Here is an 11800-nt window from a genome sequence, read left to right on the forward strand (position 1 = left end):
GTCTCTTCTGTCGCTCCCCGTCTACGTGGACTTATGTAGTGAGAGCCGAAACGGCCACTTTTCCGCCCTGCCTGCCTCTGGCTTGTGGCTGACGCTGAAACAATTCAGACCTTCTTCCCCGCTGACACTGGCAGCAGCCTTTGCCAGGTTTGCTTAGCCAGAGATTCCCGGGAAGCCTGTCGGGTTTCCGGCTGTCTTGGTGATGGATACTTTCTGCGGCTTTTGGTAGCAGCTCTCGGTGTTGCTGGCTCTGAGCAGCAGCGTAAGCACCAGAGAGCTGAAAACTTGCAGTTCTCTTTAAAAGGGCATTTCCGAGCATTCTTCTTAGGGCCCAGCCACCTCATCTCTGAAATCCTGCCTGCTTTTTTTTTTTTGCTGACGTGGTCAGTGTAGTTGTCTGTCTTTATGTAAACTGATCACAATTTGTGATTTACAAAAATAGTAATAATCACCCAACAACATCCGATGTGGGCACTCTTTAATAGTACCATACCAAAGGTTCAGGGTTCGTTCAGAAGAGTTAGTTCTTCCTGAGACTTGCTGTAGTTATCTGATAGAGTTTTAGGAATGGTGAAATTCTGGAACATACTTGTGGTTTATATATCTTATTTTTTATTCGTTAACCTGAAGATCTAGACCAAGGTCCTGGTGTACTGTGGGAATGCCTATAGTTGCACTCAACGTAGTTTTTTGTATGCCACTTGCTATATGTTTGAGGTTTTTTTTTAATAGTTCTAAGTTATGTAATAATAAGTAGTTTTGACTATTTCTAGTTAAGCCAACTGCAGTATTTCACAGCTTACTCTTTATGTAGTTTGATTCTTGACTAATAGCTCTGCTCTGACGTGTTGTAGCTGCATTTAGCTACCAATGGTATTTTGGTGTTTTTTTGAGAGACGTGTCTGCCTTTAGTTGGTAGTGTTTGTTGGCACTGTTAGGAGCAAATGGATTAGAGTTGCTGGCTCACTGAAGGTCTCATCCTGGTAAGGATTATGCTGTTGTCACTGTGGAGGCGGAAGTTGCAGGAAGTCTGGAGAGAACCTCTAAAGGTCACCTGTGTCTGTGGTGCACCTGTGCCAAGTGGCAGCACAGGGGTCTCAGCCCAGTCAATGAAGGAGCTTGGATCTGCCATGGCCCAGGGGACGTAGTGGGCGTGGTGCAACATAGTCTTTTTTAAAGCAAGTTGGAAATTGTCCATAGCTTTACTCCTAGGTGGATCACGTTTATATAAAACTTGAACAGATTGATTCTTGTCCAGACCATTTTGAGAGTACCTCTGGGTAGCCTCATTAGCGTTCAGTTAATCATTTGAAAGTACTTCCTAATGTGCAAGCTTCATCTTTTTTTGAAATTTAAACAGGTGACTACTTACCCCACCGTCAGGGGTAAAAGGGACTAGAGTTCTCATTTTTCTTCATGTAACAGCTACCTTATTCAAAGGATCTGTGTGGTCTGTAGAAAACACAGCTGAAGGAGAAAATTGATCCAGTTTGCTCAGCCTGTACTCACAGGTTGTTTTATAAACTTTTTGAATTCTAGTTGCTATTCTCAGAGTTTTATTCTGCGTACCTAGCTCCTTAAAACTGGATATCTGAGCCGGAGGCAGCACTTATGATTTGTGTATTGAGAAGAGCAGAACCCTTGCTTCTATGCCTTTCATTGCAGTGCTCCTGTAATATAGTTGAGAAGAAGCTGCTTTTTTAAAAAAGACTCTATGTGGGAGTTTCTGCCTGCCAAACCACTGAGATGCTGCAAAGCTTAGATTTACCCTTTTTTCATTGCATATTCAATCACGGCCCTTCCCCCCTAAAATATATTGTGTATTCAAATAATATTGTTGAAAAGCCTAGATTTATTCCCAGACTTTAACAAATGTGCAGGGAGTGTGTGAACAGGTTAAACTCTCTGTGGGTATGTAATCTTCTAAGTAGAAATTAGTAATCTAGCAGTTACTTAAAGGCTTGTACAATGTACTGCTTATAGCTGAAGGGTGTGTTTGTCTAGGAATTCATCTGTGTTTCCTTGAGGATATATTAGTACATTTATTATAGGACTGTCCAGCTTCAATTTACTAGTCACTTTTGTCAGGATCTAAACTACCACTTCAGTGTGTAGTAGTGAAAGTTGCCTTTAGGTAAGACTACAGCTAACAGAAAATCCTGGAAGATCAGTATGAAGATGGCAAATTCTCATGGCTTTAATTCTGTAAGCTTTTTTTGATTAGCTTACTGATCAAGTAGTCTGCATGGTGAAGTTTGTTTTGTGTACAAATATTTTCAGGATTTCCATGCTGTTATGGTTACAGGTCTTTTGTGGTGTTATGAAACAAGTATGAATGGACCAACTTGGATAGTATCATTAAATGTCAGCATGCTTGTTTAAAAAACAACACTCCACCCTCGAAACTTTGAAGAACTCACAATACCCTTATAAGGATAGACTTAAACTTACCGAAGTATATGATACTGCCAGTCATATCTCTCCATTGAGCTACTTACTGTCAAAACGAAGATCAAATTAATTTTGCACCTTCTAAAAAGCTGTGTTAGGTACACTATTAATTTATTATTTTTTTTTTTTAAGGAGAGGTATTAGGATTTATCAAGGAAAACTTTAGGCTTCTTTTATATGGAAGATAGAAACCATTAGTTTAATTTTAATAGAGGCAAATAGTAGGTAGTTTTTGACCAAGTGCATCCCAGATGCAACAGGTATTTAGAAAATTAACAGTATCACTTAAAAAAAATAACAACCTGAGATCAAATGAAATGAGGCTATTCTAATTTAAAGGTAAAAGAAGGTCTTGAGAAATATGTTCTTGGTAAAACAGCCTAAAGCTGGGTTTCAAATTGTCACTAATTTGTCTTTTGAGTTACCTTCATGCAGTGCATATGGAACATGCAAAACCAGCAATCTGTCTGCAAATGGTACTGAATTCTAACTTTCTGAATCTGTATTGTTTTTTCTTTCACTTCCATGCATGATCATTGTCTTCATTGAAATGAAAAAAAAACCACAAGAGCAGCTACTAGCCACTGCTTGTGACGTCTCTGTGCTGAATATCAGTGTTTTAGGCATCACAAAAATAATTGAGCTGATTATGCTCTGCCTTCACTGGGTTTGTCTTCTGAAAGATAATGACTAAGAAACAAATACGTAGTAGAAGGTCCTAAAGCTGCCTTGGTATCATAATATCTTTCTTACGGCTTTTTTTTTTTTTTCTTTTTAATGTCATATTACCAAAATGCAGTGGATTATATATATTTTATCAATTCTGGGAAGCATCTTGGATAACAAAAATAAACAGAAGTGTTGGACTTGAAGACTGCTTTCCTGCCAGAAGGCCCTTGTAAGCAGCTTTGATACACAGAGATTTCTGGAACTCTACAGCGAGAAGCTTCTGCTGACTTTAATTTCTCCCAGTGATTGATGAGAACCTCAAGATTTCACATCTGCCCTCAGCTGTTTGCAGGAAATGGAATCTACTGTCATCATTCTTAGTCATTATGGGATTTGTTAGTTTAGTCTTAGCATGCACAGGGCGTTAGTTTTGCAGTCAAGAGGATTGTGACAACCCTGGTTTTAGACTTTTTAGCTAAAAAAGTGCCAAATATTTGCCTATTTGTAGAGACTTTTTGAAAGAAGCAGAGATTTTTGAGGCAACCACAGCAGGCAGAGAGCTGCTTTTTCAGCTGTAGGAGTTGTGACTCCGTAAGGTTGGATGACACATCCGATACTGTGGAGGGTTTCTGACAGCTGTGGTGCAGTGGTGCTTTGCTCTCTCTGAGGGAAGAGCTTGAGAGAGAGAGAGAGAGCTCTGCCTACTCACTTCCAGGAGGCAAGATACCACAAATACTTTCTTACCATTTAGGAATAGCTTCCAAGGTGGTTGCAGTCTTTTAAATTTCCCTGGGCTGTGAACATGTGTAATAAGTAGCTCATGTCTCTAAGGGGAGGAAGTGCTCAGAAGCCTACAGAAATATCTACAAAAAAAAAAAAAGTAGAGCCACATAATAAAAAGGGCGCCATATTCTAGACATTTACATGCAAAAATTTAAAAAATGCTGGTGCTCTTCCTATTTTGTGCTTACTTTAGGTGCTGATCATTCAGCTGGGACTCGATATAAGTAAGCCTTTGGACAGCAATCACAAGCTTTTCATGCAGATGTGTGCATCAAGTAATAATTTGAAAATTGTAAGGTTTCACTTAGGACCTACTTTATATTTCAAAAAAGTCAGATCTGAATATTAACCCTTTTCATATGTAATTACGTGGTAGTGTGTACTATTGGTGTGCCAGTCTCTATTGTGGAGGGATTAAAACTTGATCTACAGCCTTCTGTCTTGGAGCTCAAGGGATATATATGTCAATGTACTAATCGAATAACTAGTGCTGTAATGTTTATTGTAAAGGAGGGCTGGGTTAGAATGACTTACAAAGAAACAATTCAGCAGGGTCAGATTTCAATAGCTGCAGTAAATGTCACTGTAATGGAGTTAGTGTGAGATAGGCCGGGTTATTTTTCTAATAGCAGACTTTTTATTCTTCTGATGGGTGGTTTGTTGTCCACAGTATTTTGTTTTTTTAGTGAAGCTAGAGCTCAGATGCTTTAAAGAAGTTTTTCTCTGACCTCTCTATTCCTTTCTTGTAATGGCTCAAATTTATTTGGAACAAAGGCTTACTTTCATCTGAATAATTTTCTCATGCAGTTCAGTGTCTTAAATAGGTATGTATCTGCACAAGGGAAGGTACGGCATGGGGCATGGCAGGACTGCTTCCTTGGGTGGTGCTGGCGTTTCATACCAGTTTACCTGGCAGATTAGTCAACTTAATTTTATAACTCTCCTGAGTAATTTTTCTTTACATTTGTTTTAGGTTCCCTTTTCTTTCCTTGTAGCACCAATAACAATGTCTTAACAGTGAATTATATTTAAGATGTGCTTTACAAGACATGTACAATTTTTGCTTTTTTGACAGCATAATTTTATTGTCTACTGGCACATTGATGAAGTGTGAAAAATTGGTTGGAGGATAACAGCACTTCTAGTGTTTTTCCTATAGGTCTTCAAGTACTTTTAAAAATTACTACTATTTAAAAGGCTGTTTGAGGCACTGACAACCTGAGTCTGCTGATATCTGTCGCCTGTTACTGCTTGAATTCTGGGAGCAGCAAGTCAGGCTGTGTTCTTGAAACCAGAGCTTTTTCTTCAAACTTGTGACGGTGGTTCACTTTTCTTTATAGTCTAAAGCTTTAGAGAATGTGAAAAAAGAGTCCGCACAGGTTAAATTTCTTGTGTTACTGTGGAAGTTTGTATGTTGGATTTAAAATGCCCTGTAAAGTGAACTGAAGCTGCAATAAATGTGAGCTAAACAGATGTCATCAGTTTTGATGTCTGAAATGTTTCTGAATACTTCTGGTCAGGGATGAGTGACTAATTGTTTTGAAGGTACATACTGAACAACTTTTGATCTGTAGATTTCTATTCTAATATTTAATCTCTTATGAATTAAGTGGAAAAAATAATTGTTGAAAGCTTTGTCATGAAATGTTTACATTAATCCTCTTGGATTAGAATTATATTTTTCATGAAAGTTTAGATTCCATTATGAGTATTTGTTGTAAACTGATTGCTTTCAGCTTGGTGGAAATACTGATGATAATTCTTTAAATAGGAGGAGGACTGGGATTTCTGTTTTCTTTTCCAAACAAAATTATTTTTCCCTGACATGTCTTTGCAGACCAAGGTATTAAGAAAATATGGTTGTAAAGTATCTGAAAAGCAATGGAATCTAGGCTCAACAGGGTTTTTTTGGGGGGGTTGAGGGGCAAGGAGTGGGGTGTGCACATATGTAATGGCTGCTAGCTTCAAAGACAGTATGGAGAGGGTATTTTTTGTTTGCTTTGGTTGTTTTTTTAATGATTTTCTTTTCCCTAAAGTTTGTTAACATTTTTAGTTTTACTTACTCAGCTGTCATGGTGGCATTGTCCAGCTTCTTTTGGAATTTTTTACTGAGGGGTAGATCACATAGACCTCAAAAGATCATCTAGTCCAGCCTCCCTGCCAGAGCAGGACTTTGAATACATTTTTGTGAAGAATTTTTATGTTAACATCCTTTTTCCTTTCTTCTTTCTCACTTCTGCCTTCCAACATTAACATTCAATTCTTCCTGGCTGTTTCAGGAGCTTTAGACTTCAGCCCTCCATGGGTGCTATCAGCTGGAATTCACATCTCTTGTACAAGATGCTTTTCTTCACTCTGTCCTTCCTCTCACCTTAGTCATTGACTCTGAGAGTGGTGGAAAGGAGCCTTCTTGTCGATTTCAGAACAGACTTAGTAGGGAGATGGGTAGGCATTCAGGCCAGGGAAGATAAAATGAGGTGTAATGGCTAAGGGAAACTGGTGGTCCCTCCCTGCTTATGCATGTGGCTGACAAACCTTCTCTTAGCCTAGTGTACTCAACAGCTGTGGGGAATTTTTTCGTGGGTGTTTGTTTTTGTTTTTTTTCTCAAGCAGTTTTTGGTTCAGTTTTTGCTTTCTGATCATAAAGTAATGATATAATCATACAGTAAACTCTCAGGATCCCAAGGACCCTAAAGCTGGGAAGGCAAACTTTTTTTTCTTCAGTTCATTTTTGTATCCAGTTCACCATGTAGCCTTTAAGATTTATGTCAAAGAAAGGGAGGCAATGTCTTTGGAGGCTGGGGTGGGGAAGGGAGTCATGGCATTTTAAGCTGAATGCCTTGAGTGTAAGCTCAGATGGCATGAGGCAGGTCACTTCACCCTTGCCACATTACTCCTGTACTTGCAAGTGCTAGTTTGATATGCACTCAGATTGATACAGTTGATGGGAAAAATAATTTTTGTTTACTAATTTGTTCTGGTTTGTTCTCTTTCAGGTCTCCCTTGCAATTATGGAGTTTTAGAAGAATAAGGTAGTGTGGAGGGGGAATCCCCCTCTCCACACTTGAGGTAGTTCACTTTTGGAATTTTCTATGGACAAGAATATTTGTTATATAAGATGGTGAAGTAAGACTTCTAAATATATATATTTATAAATGTTTATTTGGATCAAGTGCCAAACATAACAGTGCAAAGATTTCTTATGGCAGCTCAATAAAACCGGATTTACATCCTTGGAATTACAAATTTTTTTAAGGCACTGTGTTATGTATGGAATTGGAGTGCCTTGAAACACTTAAGGGTTGTTTCCCTTAAGGAGAGGAGCAGCTTTAGGACTGAAGATGAGTTCTTTCATGCCAGACTGCACTTCAAAGTGTCGATCTCTACAGCATGCTTTGGATGTTATTTCTGTAGTAACCAGAGGAAGTGAAGGCCAGATCAAGGCCTTTCTCTCTTCTTACTGCTACAATGCTACAACTATTAAGGATGCCTTTGGTAGAAATGTTATACACCTTGCTTCGTCTTGTGGGAAAAAAGGTGTACTGGACTGGTTGGCTGAGACCAAAGGAGTAGATCTCTTGGCAAAAGACAAAGAATCTGGATGGACAGCTTTGCACAGAAGTATATTTTATGGATATATTGATTGTGTTTTGTCACTTCTGAAGGTGAGTTACTTGCAACTGTAGTTTTTCTTGGTATCTACAGTTTTTAGAGTTCTGTTGGTTATGTAAAACTGAATTTTTAAACTTGACTGAAAGTCTCTTGAAGGTTGTTTTAATACTGTGTTTAGATCACAGTGCATTGATTTGCCTAAAAGTTGTCTCTGTCTTCATAATAGATGTGGGTCTTATCCCATGTAGAAATTGGGACTGAGTAAGAATCTCTGATTAATTGTGGTCTTCTTTGAAGACTGGTTTGTATGGATGATATTAGGGTCAGGATTTTAGAAGTGGAGAGTGATCAGACTGAAGATACTATAAAGATAAACTCTTCAGTAATTGTAACAATTTGTGGTTTCAGAGGATATAAAACAATAAAAGCTTAAATGGAGTTACAATTAGAAATTAATCTTACATTTGAGAGATAAGCAATTCAAGTTATGGAGCATTTTATTAAACAAATTCTCATTTCATCCATGGTTTAACCAAGGCTTTTGCTTAGTCTCCCTCATTCCTTTCTTGCATTTGCTGTTTCTTACCTTCCATTTAGCAAGCTGTGTTTATTTTTTATTGCTCTTTTGTTCCCATTGTCCCACGTACAGCAAAGGGAAGAGCTACATATTGTTGAGATGTTTAGGGTCCCTTTAGCCACATGAGAAAATCATTTACGAAATATTTGTGAAAATGAGAGAACCATTTGGGGTTCAGGGTTACTTAAAATCAAAGCTTTTAAGGCAGAGAATTTTCCATTTTGAGTTCAACCTTTGTAAGTTGCAGTGACTAGCCATTTGTAAGCATTAAGCTCTGCTTTCAACAAGAAGTTTAAGCAAAATTGTTGTGGATACTGTAGTTCTTAATTCCTGAAGGTGTGATAACTGGTAAATATGGATTTCATGTGCTGTGCCCTTACACAATTAGAAGGTTTTCATTAAACTTCACAGAAGTAGGTGTTTGTGTGAGAATGGCACATGATTTGATTGTCTAGAAAACTGGAAACGCTGTATGTGGTATATGAGAAAGTATTCAGTACTCTAGCGTGTGTGTATCTCTGTCTTTGATAATTGCTTACTGGAGGCCTGTACAGGTTTCCATAGACATATTTTAGTTTTCTGTCAATTGCATAAAGGAATGAGGTTTTCCTGACAGCTCGCTTTGCTGATGTTCCTCTTAGAAGCAGAATGAAACAGCTCATGCACAGTGCTTTGCCTTCCAGTTCCTTTACTGAAGTCTCTCTGCTGTATTGCATCATAGAAAGAACATGTTCGTAAGGTATTACAACAACAACAGGAAGGGATTATAGAGTAGAATTGTGAAATAGCTGAGCTAGAAAGAGGTCTCTGAAGATTGTCAAGTCCAACCCCCATGCTCAAGCAAGGTCAGCTAGAGCAGGTTCCCCAGGGTTCTGTGCGATTGTATTTTGAATGTTATCTCTGTTTCAGTGTTTTAATACCAGTCCAGTAAAAATGAGGTTTAGGTTTAAGCATAATTTCTTATATTTCAATTTGTGGCAATTGCTACTTCTCTTGTCACTGGGTATCACTGAGATCCCCACCGCCTGCCTGAAATCAGGTATTTGTTATACATGTTAATAAGGACACTCCCTCCTACTCCCCTGCCCAAGCCTTCTCTAGGCTAATTATTCCAGCTCACTCAGCCTCTCCTTGTATGTTAGATACCTCAGTCATCTTTTTCACAATCTTCTGCTGGGATTTCTTCTGTATGTCCATGCCTGTCTTGTACTGGAGAATCCAGACCTGACCCCAGAATTCCAACTGTGACTTGCCAGTGTTGAGCAGTGCCTGCTGGCAACACTCCCTCATGCAGCCCTCTAAGCTTCCACCATTCTTAGCTGCTTGTGGTCAACTGGTTGTCTACCAGGAGCCTCAGATCATTTTCTGCCAAGCTGCTTTCCAGTCATTTGGCTTCCATCTGTATTGGTACACCGAGCTATTCCTCCCTAGGGCCAGAACTTGCATTTCCTTCTGTTGAACTTCATGAGGTTTCCCTCAGCCCATTGCTCGAGCCTGTCAAGCAGAACAAAAGCACAACTCTATGGCTTGTCAGCTGCTCTTCCTGGTCTTGTATCATCATTAGCTTTGCAGAGGGTGCACTTTTGTCCCGTCATCCCAGTCATTAGTGATGATGTTAAATAGAAATGGCCCTGTATCTGCCCCTGGAATACTCAACTAGTGTGGGTTACAGACTCTTGTGACTGACAGAGGCAGTCATGGCATTGTCAAGCTGTATCTAACTACAAGTTTTGCCACTTATCCATGGGGTTTATTTTTACAAATTCAGACTGTGTGAATGTCACCGCAGCCATTCTTCTGCTGGTAAATTATGTACGAAGCTGCCAAAGAGCAGAATGTCCAGCTGTCTGTTAAATATTGAATATAGGGTTTTTTTTCTGTCATACAGTGAATTAATACCAGCACTGTTCCTAGTAGTGTTGTCTTTATAATTTGGATAATGTATGTTGTTCTCCTGGCTAGTGTTTTCCAAATAAGATTAAAGGTTTAAATCCCTCCTGTAGATGTGATCCTTCTGTCATGCTTTAATGGATTGTGCTGTCTTGATTTTTATATTTCATGTAAACATGTCATTTCATGATAACTCTGAAGTGTCAGATTTTGTAAGGTTTTCTTTTATATTAGCCATGAGCTGTGGTACATAGGTACAGCTGTATTACCTGTTACATTCTGCTTGAGGACATCTGCACTTCTTCCCCTTAGTGAGCTGATTAATGCCACTTGAAACCAATGCTGGTGTAGAACTTGCTTGTATTGAGAAAATGGTATTTGGAGAGCATGTCTACATCTCTCAGAGTTGCAAAGCACTGACCTGTTGATGCATTGTGCCCCTGAAGCTTCTTTGCTGCTGTCTTGTCTGACTGTTTGCTTGCCCCTTTCTCAGCAGCTGTAAACCACTGTGCCCTGCTTGTTTTCAAAGCCGTAGTAGGTGTTTTTTTAATCTTCTCTAATTTTCAAAAACTGATTCATAAAGATGCTGATCTAAGAAAATGTGTGCTTCAAAGCAGGTAAATGCATTTTTGGTAAATACTTGCCCTTCAAGATGGCAGTGCTTTATCTTTGTGTTTCCCTGATTACATCTAATTACTTAATATTCATGCAATAAAATCCCAGTTAAAAAATCAACATGATGAATATGTAGTTGAACAAAACTGCACTGGTTTTATTAATTTTTGCTTACAATTAGTTTGAAGGAATCCAGTTTTATTTTATCAATATTAAACTTCAGCAAAAGATTTGTTTAGCTTCTTAAGTGTTTATCTGGCATATTTAAAGCTGTGAAGTTTAATTTTAACTTCTGTTCTTCTCTTCCTCTCCTCTCTTTTAGCATGGTGTTAGTCTCTATGTTCAGGATAAAGAAGGTTTAACAGCCTTGGATCTTGTGATGAAAGATAGGCCAATCCATGTTGTCTTCAAGAAAACTGGTAGGTAATCTAGTAGTTTAAATTGTATTTTACAAGGAAGAATGTTTCAACAATGTATCAATGTATGCACCAGTGTAGACAGTATTTTCTGTTTCTAATTAGAACTGTGTAAGTTAAGAGATACATGAAGATGTGGAGTCACTGATCTCATAATACAGAAAGTGCAGAATCTTGGCACTAGGCACAGGTTGCACACGTGTAGCAAAAGTTAAGGTATAATGACTGACTTGTAGGTAAAACAAACAAAAAAAAAGATAACCCAAAGAGGTTGTGGAGACTTCAGCCTTGGGGATGCTCAAAACCTGAGGAAACATGGTCCTGGGCAGCCTGCTGTTGCTGCTTGAGCAAAGGCATTGGACTGGATGATCTCCAGAGGTGCCTTTCTGTGATTTTTCTCTTTAATCTCCTTTCAGTTTATCAGAGAGACTTCAGTGTGTCTGAATTTGATAGTTTACATCACTTCTGTGTCTTTTGTGAAAAGAGGGGTCGGGAAGATGCTTTTGAATCTTATATCTTTGGCAAGGTAGCTTGATATAAGCTAGTTACAGTAGCTTTAAATACCATTTCTCCAAATAGGAAATGAGTAAGCAAGAATAACTCTGAGCACACAAATTTCTCTTTGACAGGGGAGTAGTTTTTCTAGTGCTTTTTTATGCTGTTTTATACTTTTTTATCCCCTTTCTTTCTGCCGTCCCCAAGTTCAATCTTGTTGCACAGTGAAATTTGTTCTTTTCAGCTTATTCCCAGTCTGTTTAAGTATTTTTTGTTGCACAGATTTCCTGCT

At 38.6% G+C, this 11800-nt stretch overlaps 1 protein-coding gene across 3 annotated transcripts in view; it reads left to right on the plus strand.

Moving 5' to 3' along the window:
• Window positions 1-7244: 7244 nt before the first annotated feature.
• The window catches only part of IBTK (inhibitor of Bruton agammaglobulinemia tyrosine kinase), a 48682-nt gene continuing 44126 nt past the window's right edge, over window positions 7245-11800 (plus strand). For all 3 annotated transcript variants that reach the window (XM_010003055.1, XM_010003064.1, XM_010003072.1), the window contains exons 1-2: window positions 7245-7568; window positions 10920-11016. In XM_010003055.1, coding sequence (XP_010001357.1) covers window positions 7245-7568; window positions 10920-11016 — 421 coding nt within the window. The remainder of the gene's footprint in view (window positions 7569-10919; window positions 11017-11800) is intronic.

This window comes from Chaetura pelagica, unplaced genomic scaffold, assembly GCF_000747805.2.
Source record: "Chaetura pelagica isolate M959 unplaced genomic scaffold, ChaPel_1.0 scaffold170, whole genome shotgun sequence".
Lineage (NCBI taxonomy): Eukaryota > Metazoa > Chordata > Aves > Apodiformes > Apodidae > Chaetura > Chaetura pelagica.